Source organism: Neoarius graeffei, chromosome 9 (genome assembly GCF_027579695.1).
Source record: "Neoarius graeffei isolate fNeoGra1 chromosome 9, fNeoGra1.pri, whole genome shotgun sequence".
Classification (NCBI taxonomy): Eukaryota; Metazoa; Chordata; class Actinopteri; order Siluriformes; family Ariidae; genus Neoarius; species Neoarius graeffei.
This window is the reverse complement of record NC_083577.1, coordinates 85402188-85422406: the sequence shown is the minus strand read 5'-3', so window position 1 is coordinate 85422406 and position 20219 is coordinate 85402188. Positions and strand designations below refer to the sequence as shown.

General features: G+C 41.4%; 1 protein-coding gene across 3 annotated transcripts in view; it reads left to right on the top strand.

Moving 5' to 3' along the window:
- Positions 1 to 19378, top strand: part of nr1i2 (nuclear receptor subfamily 1, group I, member 2) — a 95621-nt gene extending 76243 nt beyond the window's left edge. For 2 of the 3 annotated variants that reach the window (XM_060930416.1, XM_060930415.1), the window contains exons 7-9: positions 8590 to 8706; positions 11319 to 11424; positions 11708 to 19378. In XM_060930416.1, coding sequence (XP_060786399.1) covers positions 8590 to 8706; positions 11319 to 11424; positions 11708 to 11849 — 365 coding nt within the window. In that variant the 3' untranslated portion in view covers positions 11850 to 19378. The remainder of the gene's footprint in view (positions 1 to 8589; positions 8707 to 11318; positions 11425 to 11707) is intronic. The other variant, XM_060930417.1, reaches the window with a different exon arrangement.
- Positions 19379 to 20219: the final 841 nt, after the last annotated feature.

The window sequence follows — 20219 nt, the reverse complement described above, 5'->3', positions numbered from 1 at the left end:
GTAGAAGACTCCGTGCAAGTTACTGCAAACATTTAATTGCAGTTGTTGCCACCAAGGGTGGCCCAACCAGTTATGAGGTTTAAGGGGGCAATTACTTTTTCGCATGGATGATAGAGGTTTTGATTAACCCTTTACTTCAATAGTGATCATTTAAAAGCTGCATTTTGCGTTTACTTACTTTGTCTTTATCTTACATTAGACTTACCTGGATGATCTAAAACATTTAAGTGTGACAAATAAGCAAAAATGGAGGGGGGGAATACTTTTTCACAGCACTGTACACTTTATCCTGCTGATTTTGTCAGCTGTCATATCAATAAATACAAGGGAACCAGATCATTTAGCAGCCGTATACAGCCACACCATAAGATTTGGTGGTACGATTCGACTCATGAGCATCTCGTCCTCTTCCCCCACACTCTTCTCTTCCTGTCTGTCTATAGGATGCCGTTCTAGAACTGTACAGACTTTTGGTAGATGTTTATTTTTGAGGCTTACTGATGGGTACATCTTGTGTTAAACCCTCTGTATTTACTCTAGTTAAGTCTTCTCTCGATTGTTGACGTTGACTGACTCAGACATGCCTACTTCCTGGAGGTTGCTTTTGATTTGGCAAACTAATGTGAAGGGGTGTTTCTTCACCAGGGAATGAATTCAGGTCAATCACCCCAGTTGTTTTTTTGTAGTCTTCTGGTGTTCTTGAGTTTATCAGTGTGTTTTTTTCTTTTTAAGACTGTACCAAGTACAACCCCGATTCCAAAAAAGTTGGGACAAAGTACAAATTGTAAATAAAAACGGAATGCAATAATTTACAAATCTCAAAAACTGATATTGTATTCACAGTAGAACATAGACAACATATCAAATGTCGAAAGTGAGACATTTTGAAATTTCATGCCAAATATTGGCTCATTTCATTGGCTCAATATCAGAAAGGATATTGAGCCAATAATTTGATAAATTGATATTGGCTCAATATCAGAAAGGAGTTCGACAGTGTAAAATTGCAAAGAGTTTGAACATATCATCTACAGTGCATAATATCATCAAAAGATTCAGAGAATCTGGAAGAATCTCTGTGCGTAAGGGTCAAGGCCGGAAAACCATACTGGGTGCCCGTGATCTTCGGGCCCTTAGACGGCACTGCATCACATACAGGCATGCTTCTGTATTGGAAATCACAAAATGGGCTCAGGAATATTTCCAGAGAACATTATCTGTGAACACAATTCACCGTGCCATCCGCCGTTGCCAGCTAAAACTCTATAGTTCAAAGAAGAAGCCGTATCTAAACATGATCCAGAAGCGCAGACGTCTTCTCTGGGCCAAGGCTCATTTAAAATGGACTGTGGCAAAGTGGAAAACTGTTCTGTGGTCAGACGAATCAAAATTTGAAGTTCTTTATGGAAATCAGGGACGCCGTGTCATTCAGACTAAAGAGGAGAAGGACGACCCAAGTTGTTATCAGCGCTCAGTTCAGAAGCCTGCATCTCTGATGGTATGGGGTTGCATTAGTGCGTGTGGCATGGGCAGCTTACACATCTGGAAAGAGACCATCAATGCTGAAAGGTATATCCAGGTTCTAGAGCAACATATGCTCCCATCCAGACGACGTCTCTTTCAGGGAAGACCTTGCATTTTCCAACATGACAATGCCAAACCACATACTGCATCAATTACAGCATCATGGCTGCGTAGAAGAAGGGTCCGGGTACTGAACTGGCCAGCCTGCAGTCCAGATCTTTCACCCATAGAAAACATTTGGCGCATCATAAAACGGAAGATACGGCAAAAAAGACCCAAGACAGTTGAGCAACTAGAATCCTACATTAGACAAGAATGGATTAACATTCCTATCCCTAAACTTGAGCAACTTGTCTCCTCAGTCCCCAGACGTTTACAGACTGTTGTAAAGAGAAAAGGGGATGTCTCACAGTGGGAAACATGGCCTTGTCACAACTTTTTTGAGATGTGTTGCTGTCATGAAATTTAAAATCACCTAATTTTTCTCTTTAAATGATACATTTTCTCAGTTTAAACATTTGATATGTCATCTATGTTCTATTCTGAATAAAATATGGAATTTTGAAACTTCCACATCATTGCATTCCGTTTTTATTTACAATTTGTACTTTGTCCCAACTTTTTTGGAATCGGGGTTGTAGCTGATTGAGCCACACCTAATGTTTTGCAATCTTTCTGATGGGTTTATTTTGATTTTTGGACCTAATCATGGCTTGCTTCAATGCTAGGGACAGATTTTTCTACTTAGTATTTAGTTCATAGCAGCAGATTCCAAATGCAAATGTCACACTTGAAATGAACTCTGAACCTTTTATCTGTTTAATTTGGGGGGGGGGGGGGACACCTGCCTGATTGCCCAAGTACTTTTGGTTTCTTGTCTACCAAATGGCTGTATGATGCGTACAATGTGTATTGGAGTGTCTGTGCTTGTCACTCTCACACTCAGCTATGCCACTGGCTGGCAAGAATGCTGTGAACCATGGAGTTCATAAGCCTTCACCACCAGTTATAGCCTCTCATACAGTAAGGCCTATGTGACCCAGATATGGGATCTTCCCCAAGGTGGTAGATGATAACTGGGTACCCTGCAGACCCAGGCAGAAGCACAAGGTCTTGGCGGTGACTATGCCCCTAGATGCATGGCCCTTGTGGCCCAGCGGCGTGTGGATATGCCCTGATGCTTGTAAACCTGGTTCCCAGCTACGGGACAAATGGCTCCACTGCCTTGTGGATGGATGGCTTTAGTTAGCCAAAGGCTATGGGAGAACACCCAGAAGAAAACCTGGGTAGGTGCAACTCATTAGCAGGGTAAATGCAATCGTCTACGGGAAGGACAACCCAGAGAGAAAGCCTGGTCCACTGGAGGGGAGGTCAGGTGCAGGGTTAACAGCCCTGTCTTGTAAAAAATAAAGATGTTACAGAAACCAGAGACCCTGACATAGATGAAACCCACAATGGGTGTACTGCTGAGGTATCAAGGGGGTTGGTCAGCCAGCGTAGAGGACTTATGGCAGGGAGAGACTTAAGGTAAGGTTTTGGTTTCTTAACTCTCTGGGGGCGAAAGTTTTGAGGGCGAAACTTGGCAGGTTTAGAATGAGGGAGTCATATATTTCGATAAATATCTTTGAGTTTTTATCATACAAGCATGATAAACACATTGACAGTCTTTATACTTAACACTTTCCTATGTGCCCACTGCCAAATAATATTATAATTTTTAAATTACCTAATTTGGATGAAACAAAGAACTTGTCATCTTACTCAGTCACACCAGAGTCAGAGTGCTGAGCGCCCACTTATACATTCATAAAAGACTATTCATGTGGTAACGGCAGGATAATCACTTTCGGTTTTGATTGGTTTCTCTTTCGCAGTGGGAACGCCCACCGTAAACAGACATAGTTCAGGCTATTTGGAGGTAAAACCTGTGGCGAGATGGTATGCGGATTTTATGCCCTTCGGGTGATTCAGGACAGCGATTCAATTCAATCTTGAGAACTGCGACACTGATTATGAGCGGTGCCTTTCATTTATTTTTTACTTCGACTTGATCCAGCCAAAGATGAACTCGAGTAAGTGTAAATATTTCTTCTATTTCTGATGAGCAGATCGGTTGATGTGTGCGCTGTAGTGCATACGCAGGAAAAATGACTAAGCGATTTTTCCAAAGTTAAAAGTATTTTGCTCAAAAATAGTTAATTTTGCTCTATTTTGAGTTTAGAGAGTAAAATTTGGAGTTGGAGCAGAATTAGTGTGTAATGGAGTTGGCTGTGGCTCTGAACTGAGTAAAATGGTACAAGAGGAAATTTCAAGGCACTGAATAGTCAAAAACCAGATAAATGAAGGTGTTGTAAAAATCGGTTTGAGAAATGTGTGTGGGGGGGAGATATGGCCTTACCCACTGTGACTTGACCTGAGGGGATTAAGAGTTAATCTGATAGGATTAAGAGATGGCAGTGGGAGGGTTTCCACTCTTCTCATTGAATGGAATGGATTTTTTTTTTATCCCTCCCACTGCCAACCCTTTCTTCCAAAACAATAAGACAAATTTTTTGATGGCCAGTTAAGTGTCCGAATTAATGGAACAGATTTAAGTTTTTGTGCTTGATACATTCCCAAGACTGAATAGAATCACCTCAAGTGATCAAAATGGTTCAACAGAATGGGTAAGGTCATGTTTTTTCCACACATTCCAACACGCATCTAAAACTGCTTTTTACATTTTTTTTAAACAAATACAATCATGACATACAGTTAGGTCCATAAATATTTGGACAGAGACAACATTTTTCTAATTTTGGTTCTGTACATTACCACAATGAATTTTGAACAAAACAATTCAGATGCAGTTGAAGTTCAGACTTTCAGCTTTAATTCAGTGGGTTGAACAAAATGATTGCATAAAAATGTGAGGAACTAAAGCATTTTTTAAACACAATCCCTTCATTTCAGGGGCTCAAAAGCAGTGATGGGAATAACGGCGTTAGAATAAACGGCGTTACTAACGGCGTTACTTTTTTTAGTAACGAGTAATCTAACTAATTACTTTTTACATCGTTATAACGCCGTTCCCGTTACTTACAATAAAATACTATGCGTTACTTTATTAAAGCTGTTCTCATCTGGCACGCTGCTCGTTCAGCCTTTCTTTACTCTGCTTTAGTGTGGGGCGGGGAGACACGAGACAACGGCACAGTAAGCCAATCAGAGTAGATTTGGACAACATATGTAGGTAGGCCACGCCTACTGCACTACTGCGCACGCTTTCAATCGGAAGAGCCAGCGATGGCGAGCGGTCAGCCCAGCACTGCGCTTTCACACTGGAAATACAGCCAGTGCTTTTCATTACTTGAAATAAAAGGCAAGAGTGTTTACGTGCAATGCACATTATGTCGAGGAACAAAGCGTTTGTCCTCGTCAGTGGCCAGTAATTAGTAACATAATTTTAATAACTGCAAAAATATATTACATTTGATAGATGTCTTATCTCACATTGTCCCACAAAAATATTAATATAGTGTAGATAATGTTACTAACTGGTTCTGTTAAGTGTCCATTTCAGTCATTAAACACATTTAACATTCACTTTTATTATAATTACACTAATTGAATTTGATTTTTTTGAGGGGGAACAAAATGTAACGGAATAATTACTTTCCCTGGTAATTAGTTACTTTTATGACAAAGTAACTCCGTTACTAACTCAGTTACTTTTTGGGAAAAGTAACTAGTAACTATAACTAATTACTTTTTGAAAGTAACGTGCCCAACACTGCTCAAAAGTAATTGGACAAATTAAATAATTGTAAATAAAATGTTCATTTCTAATACTTGGTTGAAAACCCTTTGTTGGCAATGACTGCCTGAAGTCTTGAACTCATGGACATCACCAGACGCTGTGTTTCCTCCTTTTTAATGCTCTGCCAGGCCTTTACTGCAGCGGTTTTCAGTTGCTGTTTGTTTGTGGGCCTTTCTGTCTGAAGTTTAGTCTTTAACAAGTGAAATGCTGCTCAATTGGGTTGAGATCAGGTGACTGACTTGGCCATTCAAGAATATTCCACTTCTTTGCTTTAATAAACTCCTGGGTTGCTTTGGCTTTATGTTCTGGGTCATTGTCCATCTGTATTATGAAACGCCGACCAATCAGTTTGGCTGCATTTGGCTGGATTTGAGCACACAGTAAGTCTCTGAACACCTCAGAATTCATCCGGCTGCTTCTGTCCTGTGTCACATCATCAATAAACACTAGTGACCCAGTGCCACTGGCAGCCATGCATGCCCAAGCCATCACACTGTCTCCGCCATGTTTTACAGATGATGTGGTATGCTTTGGATCATGAGCTGTACCACGCCTTCACCATACTTTTTTCTTTCCATCATTCTGGTAGAGGTTGATCTTGGTTTCATCTGTCCAAAGAATGTTCTTCCAGAACTGTGCTGGCTTTTTTAGATGTTTTTTAGCAAAGTCCAATCTAGCCTTTTTATTCTTGAGGCTTATGAGTGGCTCGCACCGTGCAGTGAACCCTCTGTATTTACTTTCATGCAGTCTTCTCTTTATGGTAGATTTGGATATTGATACGCCTACCTCCTGGAGAGTGTTGTTCACTTGGTTGGCTGTTGTGAAGGGGTTTCTCTTCACCATGGAAATTATTCTGCGATCATCCACCACTGTTGTCTTCTGTGGGCGTTCAGGTCTTTTTGCATTGGGGCAATTCCATGTAAATGTCAACCTCACCATGCAAAAATAAAGCAACATGTAATACATCAAAACCACTCCCAGAGATATCACTTAGGCAATAAACAAATAAATACATACATAAATACATATTTTGATCACCTAATATGTCACTGTCAGTCTTTCTTTCTTATAATGTAAACCCCAAGCTAACTTTGATCATGTACAATTCTATATTATTGCCACAAGCCACAGAAATGTATGCTAAAATCCACAAAACAGCAAAACAATAGCTATCCTAAATATTATTTAAGAACTTTGATAGTTTTAGCTGATATTTAGAGAGTTTTTCAAAGGGTTATGGTGGTTAAATTGCTGATTTTCTAAACGTATGCCATGTCTATTTCAGACGCGTCACATCCATAACGCTGACTTCTCCTTCCGAAACTCTGCATGAAATACAAAATATTTTAAACAAAGATTTTTTAATATTCACCTTGGACCCCTCTATCAAATGGATATCTCCATTTCGACATTAGGTTTACAATTTCACAGAGTTTGATAAAAACGTACAGTCACCCAAGAAAAGTGATACTTTTTCTGTCACATCCATAACGCATCTTTTATTGGCATTTTCTGGCATGCCCGAGATGTACTATGGGAATTGTTCTTGTTCTATCACTTCTCCAGTATGGTACAGCCTTAAAATATGCAACACCTGTTTAAATACTGGGAGACAATAAAACATGCACTGGGTCATTTGTTGCCATTTTGAGTTCAAGTGTCACGTCCATAACGCTGGAATTGCTCATTGATGAGTTCACCAGTGCTTTCTTTCTTTCTCAGGATGTACCAAACTGTAAATTTTGCCACTCCTAATATTATAGCACTTTCTCGGATGTTTTTTTTTCTTCTGTTTTCGCAGCTTAAGGATGGCTTGTTTCACCTGCATGGAGAGCTCCTTTGACCGCATGTTTTCTTCACAGCAAAATCTTCCAAATGCAAGCACCACACCTCAAATCAACTCCAGGCCTTTTATCTGCTTAATTGAGAATGACATAACGAAGGAATTGCCCACACCTGCCCATGAAATAGCCTTTGAGTTAATTGTCCAGTTACTTTTGGTCCCTGTAAAAACAGGGTGGCACATGTTAAGGAGCTGAAACTCCTAAACCCTTCATCCAATTTTAATGTGGATACCCTCAAATGAAAGCTGAAAGTCTGGACTTTATGTCCATGTCCATTATATAACTATAACCTGAATATGTTTCAGTAAACAGGTAAAAAAACAATTTGTGTCAGTGTCCAAATATATATGGACCTAACTGTACATACTACAGAGATTATTGTAGCTGAACTTGACAACAAAATCAGAGCAGACCAAAATCATTAGTGCGCCAGAAAATACCCTCAGACTCCAGAGGGTTAATTTTTTTTTTTACAACGAAGCTGCATACAGAGAGGAGGCTCAGAACCTGGCAGCGTGGTGTGACACCAACAACCTGGTCTTGAACACCAAGAAGACCATTGTGGACTTCAGGACCTCCAAAAAGATAGTACACAGCCCAGTAACCATCAGAGCAGAGGCTGTGGAGAGAGTCTCCAGCTTCAGGTTTCTGGGAGTGACCATCACAGAGGACCTCTCCCAGACTGATAACACCTCAGTGGTAGTAGGCAAAGTATAATGACGACTCTACTTTCTGAGGAGATTAAGGAGAGTCAACGTCCCCCAGAAGCTGCTGGTCAATTTCTATAGGTGCACCATAGAAAGCATATTAATGAACTGTAGGACCACCTGGTACAGCAGCTGCACCAAAGCTGCCAGAAAAGCCCTACAGCATGTTGTGAAGACTGCACAGGACATCATTGGCATCGAGTTGCCATCTCTGGATCTGCTGCGTCAGAAGGGCCACAAATATTATAAACGACGTCACTCACCCCGCACATCACTTGTTTAAGCTCCTCCCATCAGGCAGACGCTTCAGATCTATACGCACACGCACCAACAGGCTTAAAAACAGTTTCCTTTCAACTGCAATGAACTTATTGAACTCTGATATCTCTACAGTCTGAGATATGACGTGTGCAATACGTTGTTTTTCTATTCAATCCATAACCTGTACATATTGCTTGATTTACATATCACCTTTCTTAGCTCTCAGGTATTTACGAAGTTATTTATTTATTAACTTTTTGCACCTTTGGGACCAGCACAAAAGAAATTTTGTTGTGCCTTAACAACGACCAAGTACTTGAAGGATAAAAAGGGGTGACCATGTAAAATTGCTGCGAGTCCTACACTGCATGTCAGACACGTGACACTGATTTATCTGCTTGCAGTCGTCCTCCCCATCAGCTTTGACTTTTCTCTCTCTGCTACATCTTAACAGCTGGTTTTCAGCGCCACCTGTTGGACCCTCTCCTGAAGTTCCATTACGCGCTGCGCAGGCTGCACTTACATGAGGAAGAGTATGTCCTGATGCAGGCAATTTCACTCTTCTCACCAGGTACACTGCACACGTTTACACACACTATGCTACAAGTGTTGTTACAGTGACTTAAGTCAGATCAACCTGACCCTAATCTTTATATACAGAGGAGTTTAAGAAGAAGAAGCGGCCTTTATTTGTCACAAGCACAGTGAAATTCGTCTGAGGGAGTTTTTCCTTGCCACAGGCTTGCTCAGTGGGGACAAATTAGGTCATATTTAAAGTCTTTTTTCTGTAAAGCTGCTTTGTAACAATGTCTGTTGTTAAAAGTGCTATACAAAACTTGAAATTCCTCCTCTGTTACCCCTTTTCCACCAAATCAGTTCCAGGGCTGGTTCGGGGCCAGTGCTGGTGCTGGTTCACAACTCGTTCAACTTGCGAGCCAGGTGAGAACCAGTTTGCTTTTCCATAGCTCGCGGTGCTAAGCGGAGCCACATCATTACGTCGCCGTATACGTCAGTTACGGCGCTACGTTTACATAAACCTTGGCACGAATATCAAAGCAAAAACAACACGGAAGAAGCAGCAGCAGCAACAATAATAATAATGGATGACTTCGCGTTTGGTGGGCAGCACAGTGGTGTAGTGGTTAGCGCTGTCGCCTCACAGCAAGAAGGTCCGGGTTCGAGCCCCGTGGCTGGCGAGGGCCTTTCTGTGCGGAGTTTGCATGTTCTCCCCGTGTCCGCGTGGGTTTCCTCCGGGTGCTCCGGTTTCCCCCACAGTCCAAAGACATGCAGGTTAGGTTAACTGGTGACTCTAAATTGACTGTAGGTGTGAATGTGAGTGTGAATGGTTGTCTGTGTCTATGTGTCAGCCTTGTGATGACCTGGCGACTTGTCCAGGGTGTACCCCGCCTTTCGCCCGTAGTCAGCTGGGATAGGCTCCGGCTTGCTTGCGACCCTGTAGAAGGATAAAGCGGCTACAGATAATGAGATGAGACTTCGTGTTTGTACAGCTGCTGCTTCTCGTCGCTTAAAAATGGCGATCTTTCGCGGTCTTGTTATTGTTGTCGGTCTTAACAACTCCGCCCCCCCGCTGACGTAAGCGGTTCTTTCCTCTGGCCCAGCAGAGAGTTGGTGCTAGCCTGGAACCGGATTTTCTGGCCCCAGAGCCAGTTCTTTGTCAGTGGAAACAGAAAACCCGGTTCCAAACTAAGCACTGGCCCCGAACCAGCCCTGGAACTGCTTTGGTGGAAAAGGGGCATGTGTGTAACAGAGAAGCCATGGCCTACGGTTAGAGAAGCAACTTTAGGACCAAAAGGTTGCCGGTTCAATTCCCTGGAGCAGCAGGAATGGCTAAATTGCCCTTGAGCAAGGCACCCAAGGTACTCTGGGTATGTTATGTAATGTAACCCATCTGAAGCAGCATGCGTGCACAAACGCTCCAGGTGCTGTAGCATAGCTGCCTACTGCTTTGGGGGTTAGGCGCCTTGCTGAAGGGTGCTTCAGCCTCATGATACAGAGGGAGGTTCATTCACTCAACTCCCCTCTCGTTTTTCCTGCTGGTCCCGGGAATCGAACCGGCGACTCTTTGGGCCCAAGGCTGCTTTTCTAACCTTCATGGCTGCCTCTATTGAACCATTTCTGGGTGTTTTAAAAATAAATAAATACTGGTTGCAGGGATCGAATGGGGGAATTAATACATGTGTGCGCTTTACTAATTAATGAAAATGTTTGGCCATTCTTCTCAGCAAAGTTAGAATAGTTGCACCAGAAGGAATGTGGCTTTAAATACTGAAACTGAGCAAAGCCGAAATAAATTGTTCAGATATAATTGTTTGGAGGCTGTTATAATACGGAGCTTAGAAGCACACAAAAATATCTGCATAAGAGGTTTGATTATTTGAACAACAGGTCACTTTAATTTTTATTTCCTGTGGTGTATTTCCTATGCCTCTACCACGAAGTTTTGGGTTGTCCATCCATGCTGCTCATGGTTACGGTTAGCTCTATATCTCAAGCATGACTGGTTGAATGCTTGTAGGATTTGCACGGATTTAGAATTGTTTTGGAATCAATCCAAGCAGGATCAAGGTCACAGTAAGGTCAAATAGCCGAAATAGTTTTTCTTTGATAGCGTCCTTCCCGCTTGTCATAATGAAATGTTACTTACGGTACTTTCACATAGTCATAGTTATACAGTGAAAATAAATAAAATGGTCTCATCTCGTATTCAGCCTTGTGCTTAACTTCTCAGATGGATGTATGGATGAACAACCCAAAAACGTAATGCCTTCAAATATAAAGATATTTATTTAGGTGAATTAGGCCAAAGTTGAAGCATCTGGGGGAAAAACACATTTATTAATCACAAAAAATATTTACTGTGGCATGTATACAATTAAAATATGAACTTGATGTTTGTCAGCTTCAGACCAAGCTCCATATCATAAAGGCAAACGGTTGACTTAATATACACTATTTGACCATTTTACTACTTGTGATGCTGAAGGAGTGTCGGTGAAAGCCAACACATTAACTGTCTGGTTAGTTCGGCGGTTTGTCTTAAGGGTACAGAAATGGAATTTTGTACAAAAATTAGTTGGTAGTGCCGTGAAAATGGACAGTGACCCAGCCTTTAAGGATTCACAGTGTGTTGTTTTTTTTTTTGTGTGTGTGTGGTGTGTTCAGACCGGCCGGGTGTGACGCAACACAGTGTGGTTGATGAGCTTCAGGAGACATTAACGCTCACACTAAACACCTACATTAGTGTGAAGCGGAGCGACCCACAGAAACAGTAAGAAACCCGTGTTCTAGCCTAATTAATGTGCTTACACCTAATCTACAAAAAAAACCCAAGTAAAACGTCTGATTAATTAAAGGACAGTGTAAAACGCCGAAATGGAGAGCGTCTCACACTTAGCATTTTTCACACTGTGTCGTCTTTGAAATTAACTTGATGCAAGGTTTTGCAATTCCAATTTTATTTGACACTGAACATTCCTTCCAAGCTGTTATACGCAACTACCTCCACAGACATGAAGCATCCTCTGACCTTTGACCCTTTCTCTCTCTGCCAGATTGCTGTTGCCAAGAGTCATGGCTTGCCTGGCTGAAATGAGGACACTGAACGAGGAACACACGAAACAGGTGCTGCAGATTCAGGACGTCCAGCCCGAAATGTCTCCCCTAGTTCTGGAGATTGTGAGCAGACCGTGCTGACCCTTGTACCAGAGGTCGCACCTCAGAACAGACCAGAGCATCTTAACCCTCACAGCTATGTAGCACAGGGTTGTCTGTGGATGTCTTTAGTACTGTTGGACGACGCGAGGCATGTAGTGTGCTAATGCAGCATTCCAGCAGCTTTACCATGAGTTGGCTCAACGACTACAAGGTTGTTCATTACATTACAGGCATTTAGCAGACGCTCTTATCCAGAATGATGAACAACATCCCCAGGGCAGCCTGGGGAGCAGTTGGGGGTTAGGTGCCTTATTCAAGCCATTCCTGCTGGTCCAGGGAATTGAACTGGTGACCTTTTGGTCCCAAAGCTGCTTCTCTAACCATTAGGCATTTTAACAAGATACACTGCTAATTAGAGAAAGGAACACTACCAGCGAGTGCCTATTAGCGAAGATCTTCATCCAGTGTAACTAAGCAACTCCAAATGGTCCATGTAACCAGTGACCATCAGCTGCTTAAAGGGCATATTCTGGACCAGTTTCATTTTTTTTTTTATATGAAAGTATGTCCCTTTACACACTCATCCAGAAGGGTAATTTTGCACAAGGCCATCTGTCTACAGCAGAAAAAAATAAAATAAAACCTGTCTGAAAAAATCCCAAGAGAGTCTGGAGCCAGAATCGTGACGTTACCTGCGGAAGCGCCAGCAGGCTGCGAGAGCTTTGCACGGTTTCAGTGCACAGCCTGTGTAGACCAAGCGCTCCCGTTTCTCTCTCACTGTCCGGGCTTTTGGGAAATGATGAGTACTAATCCCATCAAGACTGGTGTTGCGACACCCTCCTGTGAGAATGTTGGAGAAATTTGCGGAAAACCACCAGGTCGTTTTCTCATAAGCAAACCAGCGCTGACGTAGGATTCAGGAGGCGTCCTGCACGCGACGTCACGGAAATCCAAATGGCGAGTTTTTTCAGAGGCGGACCAATTCGCCTCAAATGACTTGATTTCAACTGAATTTTTCTGGTATTGCGTAAGGTAAAAAAATGTTACAGATATTTGACCAAAGTTTAATATAAAATAGGAGAATTACACTGATCTTGCTCCTGAATTTACCCTTAATATGCACTTTAAGCAAATCCACACATGGCAGAAATACAGGGAAATGTTTGAAAATCCTCCAAGCTTCATTTGTAGCAAATGAAATATACTTTTAATTCTGTAAAGCAGAGATGGGTGGGGGGGATTGAAACGGTTAAAGACATCAAGCACACGCCGATCACAGACTACAGGAAATTGGGGTGGCTTGGAGAGGGAAGCCCTTGATTCAACATGAATTCACTACAGCAAGTTTTATAGGTTTTGTGAGATTAGTAGGTGAGGCAGAACACAAGATCAACTGTGAGCTACTGCTCACTTACATATAGTCCCGCTCTCACTTAGAACACAAGCAATCAAAGGAATAGAACACTTTTGAATGTTGACTTCAACAAATAATTAACCCTGAAACAAGTAAATTAAAAGTTTGTAGTTGTTGAGAAAAGTGTTAAAGATTTTGCAAATCCACGCTATATGTTTCATAAATATATTCAGTTGGTAAACAGGAAGTCGATGTGCAACAGTCCTGAAAACGGTATACACGGTATAGACCCCCAAGCTGAAGCTCGGTACCAAATATCAAGCAGCTGTGATTTGTAGTTGCTAAGAAAAGTGTTACGAAGATTTTGTAAATCCACCGTGTGTTTTTCAGAAATACATTGTCAGTAAACAGGAAGTTGATGTGCAACAGACCTGAAAACACTGTACACGGTATAGAACCCCAAGCTGAAGTTTAGTACCAAGTGGCTATGATGTGTGGTTGCTGAGAAAAAGGGTGTTTCAAACAGATGGCGATACGGATAGATAAAAGTAAACTAGTATTTAAAAAAAAAAAAAACCCGGAGCAGGGGTACAAGTAGAAATGTGAAGGATGGAGTTGGATCTGATCGGACTCTTCCTGTCAGCCTAACCCCAATTCCTAGTCTGTGAGATGCTGTCAGGAAGGGGGGGGGAGACAAAACAATGCAACACGTTTATCCAGCCTAAAATGTCTGACAAACTGTGCATAGCTACATATACGCTATAGTAAGTAATTGTGCAGCTACAAAGTGCCCTATATGATAGTTACCGTACCTGATAACATGGCCACTTGTAGCACTGAGGTTGCTGCTACTTATAAAATAGCTAGAGAATGTTTAAATACATCTCAAAGTATACACTTTTAATATTATTTTAACACAAGCTCAAGGGACTAAACATTAGGTCAAACCAACCACCAGCATTGTTCCATTCCATCCATTATCCATCACTGTGCGGGATCGCCGGCAAGCTGGAGCCTATCCCAGCTGACTATGGGTGAAAGGCGGGGTACACCCTGGACAAGCCACCAGGTCGTCGCAGGGCTGATACATAGAGAGACACAACCATTCACACCTACGGTCAATTTAGAGCCACCAATTAACCTAACCTGCATGTCTGGGAAACCAGAGCACCCGGAGGAAACCTACACAGAAAGGCCCCCATTGGCCACTGAGCTTGAACCCAGAACCTTCTTGCTGTGAGGCAACAGTGCTAACCACTACACCACCATGCTACCCGGTAGTGTTGTTTGATTGTACAATGGCAGTAGGTTATGCTCTGGGATAAATGCAGCTTCGCTTAAAAGCAGATCAGGTTTACTTTTACTCAGTCTGATTGGGATTTTTTTCAAACAGCTGAAGAAACACCAAACTCTAGGTCACTGGTTTTCAAAAGTGGGGTTCAAGGACATGAAGCCTAGCCAGGGGTCTGCAAGTTTTGTAATAGTGGTGAAAATCACAGATCATCTTATGCTATCTGCATCAGTTTATTACTCCAAATAGCCGTATCTGTATTCAGCTTTAATAGATTGATGACTTACCCAGGGTGCACCCCGAGTCTCGCCTGAAGTAAGCTGGGATTGGCTCCAGCTTCCCCTGCGACCGACAGATGAGGTAGACATGATGAATGATTGTATTCAGCTTCAAACCTGATGTGGGTGTGGCCTAAACCAGACAGTAACTAGAAAAGCACTCGGAGAGCGCAGACCTCTGCCAAGAATCCTTTAAAAAATCCGGGATCCAGAAGGTGATCCGGATCACCGCCAAAATTTAATGGATTGTTATTTGTGCCCAGTCACACCTCTGGAAAAAATTTCAGAGCAATCCGTTCATTACTTTGCTAACAGACAAAGCAACAAACAAACCAACGCTACTGAAAACATAACCTCCTTGGCGGAGGTAATAATAATAACAATAACTAGAATGCATTTCCGGAGAAAATGCAAAAGTGTGCTTGCTCAGGTGTGCCGCCATGGCGACCGCACGCCCACACGACAAGTTTTGTGTCAACACGCGAAAGTTTGGCCGACACAAGGCGGATTCTCATACGGAGATGACAGGCTGGCAAGGTTCTTTACAGGGACATCCCAGAGCATCACTAACATGAAAATGTAGATGTAATTCTAAATCCGTAAAGAGATATGACCCAAAACACGTTTTTTGCTCATTGTGGCGCCCCCTAGTGACCAAATGACACCAAATTTGATGAGGGTACATGAACCGGTGCCGAAAGTCATTTCAACAAACATGGTCTTGATATGTCAAAGCGTTTCTGAGATATGAGCCAAAATACGTTTTTGCTAATTGTGACGCCCCCGAGTAGCCAAATGACACCATATTTGATGAGGGTAGTTTGGATGGTGTCCAAAGTCATGCCAGTAAATATGATCTTGATATGTCAAAGCATTTCCATGATATGAGCTCACTTCCTGTTTGGTGGCTTCGCCATCGATTTTGATTGGCTGCCACGGGCGAACGCTTCGACATGAGAGCGAAACGATTATCATTCATTAGGCATGGACTGGAGATCACACGTGCCAAGTTTCGTGATGATCGGACAAAACATGTGGCCAGGGTCACTCTACCTTCACTTTGGACAAAATTCAAAATGACGGAAAATCTGATTAGGCGGAGAATGACGTCATAGCATACGTTGGAATCGTCTAGCTCCAAGGATTCCAACAGCACCAGACTTATGAAAATCGGACATATGGCTCAAAAGTTACGTGCATGAACGCATGTAAGACTGATCAGTTGGTGGCGCTAGAGCGTGAGACGTACCAACATGAAACTTGATGAAATCAATCAGAGTCCACTCCTCTATCAGTGTACCATGTTTCATGACTTTACACCTTACAGTCTGGCCTACAGAAGGAAAAATCTGTTTTTTGCGTCGCGCGCCCATTCATTTCAATGGGGAAAAAATGAATCGTCTAAAAAAATCCGGGATCCAGAAGGTGATCCGGATCACCGCCAAAATTTAATGGATTGTTACTTGTGCCCAGTCACACCTCTGGAAAAAATTTCCGAGCAAGCCGTTCATTACTTTTTCCGTAATGTTGCTAACAGACAAACCAACCAACCAACCAACGCTACCGAAAACATAACCTCCTTGGCGGAGGTAATAATCCCAACACTTTCAACATGCATACATGTCAACCTATACGGAATGTCCATATTTTATACGGATTTGATTCAATAAACGTAGTATACGGGCGTACAAATAAAGTTATACGGATTCTTTAAAAAAACTTCAATATTTATTTAGAGCTATAATCAATTCCCACGATGATAAAAGAGCGCATAACATTTACAAACGTACCGTACACCACAGGCAGCCAGTAAAGAGTCTTATGAAATCGTGCGTTATCTTGTGGTAGCGAGACTTCGTTCCACTTTTGATCATGCGCACACCGCATTGCGAGAATCCTGCCAACCAGGAAGTCATAGACATATAAACATAGACGCCGCCTTCTGCGTAGAATCACATGTCATCCTCGCCGCCATATTGGATGTGGCAAAGTGGAGATTCTTCAACCGTCTCTGGTATAGCGTCTAGACAGTAGCCGAGAATAAAGATGCCTCATTCATGTGCTGCGTTTAACTGTACCAACAGGTTTACCGTCCAAACGAGATCACATGGGATTACCTTTCACAGGTGAGACTGGAAAAATACTTTTCATTGTATTTGGTCATTATAACGTAATTTTACGAACAGATTTTCCTGACTTTGTGGCTAATATGAAGCCTCGCGCATAATAGCCGCTCGGTGAAACCTGTCTCCAAACAACGAAGTATTTCCTTCGTAACTACGCTGATAACACTTTGTGTTTTTGTCAAACATTGGAGCTTTGTATTCATTCTGAAGGTTTATTGTTATTAATATTGAATAAAAAGTAACTGGGATATATCATTGTTAATTATCATTCAAATTTTAGGTAAATTATTTTAATTTGCATCTTATAAGGATTTTATAAGGGAAATACAGATTTTGGAGGTTGGTTATACAGGTTTGATTGACCAAAGGTTGACATGTATGAGCATGGTATGAGAATTCCAGCTTGGACAGAAGACTCGAGTTCATAATTGGTCTCGATTAGACTGATGCAAGACAGGATTGCATTTTAAAACCAGTCAATTATTAATCTTTGTACCTGCTTGGAATGTTTTCGAATGAATTTAATCGGTTCTGTTCAGCAAAATACAAACAAATTCGTAGCTTAATTTAAACCATCATAACCCTGGCCAGGCAGTTACTAAGTATGCTGTAAATGTATCATGCACCACCACATATTCACATCAATCAGCGTGGGCTTTCTTTGTCTCGCAAGCTTCATATCTAACTGCTCGCTCCCACATGAAAGTAGAAAACTTTGTCTGCATCACATTTTACTCATGTCCTGCCAAAGCACGGGTCCAATGTGCAACCGAGTCTCAATCAGATGCCCTGTGAACCTTTCCTAAAAAGAAAGAAATATTTTCAAACCTCAAACACGACAGCACAGTAACAAGTATGCAAGACTCGCGCTCGTTTGGGTTCAACTATCTTTGGGATGTGTTCAAAGTAAAGATGTTTCATTCTTCAAAGAAAATGAAGCAGTGAAGAGGCTGGACTGCATCGCATCAAGCTGCTCTGCCTTTTGCATGTAAAGTCACATGACAATTACGGTGTGTAAACCGCGAGGCCTGGGGAACACGCTGTCCGTTGAAAACGACGGGGGAAAAACACCACTATACTGACTGTGTTTGTTGTAGAAAGAGACTATGCTTAAATGTTGTGTTACTTACGTTAGATGTGTAATATGACAAAAAGATTTAATACTACGTGAATGTTTTATTTTGTGACATTTGTAATACAAGATCATTTGTAACATGTACCTCAGTGATTGACACTACAGGGTGTTGGGTGAAAGTGGTGCAAAGCTTCGCAGAATAAAACACTAATATGGCTAATACTGACAGAAATCAAACAGGCCTAAGTGTGCTTTCAAATGTTACACACCGTTAGGCACAATGGCATTTGATTTTCGAAGCCGACTTTCACCCAGACGTGTGCCAGTCATGGGAAAAAAAATGCACTTTTGGCCACATGGGTCCAAAAAATACCTAGGTGGAAAACATGATCACCAGCACAGACATGTTTATTGCTCAGTACTTTAGGTTTACAAATCTTTAGCAAGGGGGGAAAAAAACAACAACTACAGCACCATCTGGTGGTCAACGTGCCAATATAAGCTCAGAAACCGAGCTATAACTGGAGTTAATTGAACACATCTGATCCTCGGTCACATCCAGAGGCTTAAACACACACATTTCTGTTTAGATAACGTGAGAAAGTGGATGTGTGATGCCATAAATAAATATCGGCCAAATATTCCTGGATGTGTGGAGAATTTTTTCAATGTCGATGTACAGGTTTATGAAAGCAAACAAACTGTTTTTATGTAAACAACGAACAGTGAAGCCACTCAGGTCTGTTTGTCAGAATATTTGTGTAGATGTTCTAACTCAGGAAAATAAGCAGGATGTTTAAACTGAATGTGTTGTTCATTGATGCCTGTGACTTTTAAATAAAGGCTGCATTTTCTGGGTTTATGAATTGCTCATGTGATTGTCCAATCCAGGACTTTTCAAAGTGTGGGGCGCGCCTCCCCTAGGGGGCGCCAGAGTTCTTCACAGGGGGCGCAACGTGAGGAAAAATAAACCAGAATAAGTTACTATTGTGGACATTTAGCGAACTTCAGCTAGCCTTTGCCAGAGACAAAATGGATCGATTTTTAGTACCTAAAGCTACAGTGAGTGAGGAGACAGAGTCTGGGCCAAGCAAAAAAAGAAGGAAGTATGACCACGATTATTTAAAGTTTGGATTTTCATGGACTGGACCTGAAGATGCTCCACTGCCACAGTGTGTTGTCTGCCAAGAGGTGCTAGATGTTTTAAAAAGCATAGATGTTTAAAATGTGTAAAAAAAAATATGTTTAAAAAAAAAGCACAGATGTTTAAAATGTGTAAAAAAGATGTTTTAAAAAGCACAGATGTTTAAAATGTGTAAAAAAGATGTTTAAAAAAAAGCACAGATGTTTAAAATGTGTAAAAAAGATGTTTAAAAAAAGCACAGATGTTTAAAATGTGTAAAAAAGATGTTTTAAAAAAAGCACAGATGTTTAAAATGTGTAAAAAAGGTTTTAAAAAAAAGCACAGATGTTTAAAATGTGTAAAAAAGATGTTTTAAAAAGCACAGATGTTTAAAATGTGTAAAAAAGATGTTTTAAAAAAAAGCACAGATGTTTAAAATGTGTAAAAAAAGAGGTTTTTAAAAAAGCACAGATGTTTTAAATGTGTAAAAAAAGAGGTTTTAATAAAGCTCATATGTTTTAAATGTGTAAAAAAAGATGTTTTCAAAAAGCACAGATGTTTAAAATGTGTAAAAGAAAAAAGTGTACAACAACCATTTTTTTTTTTTAAATACGAATGGAATAGCAACAACAAAAATTGTGGTGGGGGGGCGCTGTTGTTTATTTGCTCTCTGAGGGGGGGCGGACTCTCCCACACTTTGAAAACCCCTGCTCTAATCTATATTAAAAAGTTACTGGAGGCTTTGTGGAGACCAGTAAGATTTGTTAGAGTACGAAAACTAAACTGTCCACAAAAGCTTTCATTCATTCATTGTCAGGGATGTAAGCACTGTGTTAATCCCTTCTACGTTATAATCTACAAAGGCCCTATTCAAAGACGGTGTCGTAATATAATTATTACTGGTGTATCTCTGGGATTTTAGTTCCATTCAAACCTGCAATATGAGTAATATTTTTAACAGACTGTGTATACCAGTTTCTGGAAAGATTAGACACATTTTACCTTCCATAAAACGACCAGGAGCAATAACATTAGGTAACAGACAACCCCAATTCCAAAAAATAGCCTCAGTGAGGCTGTAGCTCATGCCAGTGCTGCAGTCGAGTCCGAGAACAAGACTCCATCTGCGTCATGTGACGGTGGCTGTTACTTCCTTTACGTA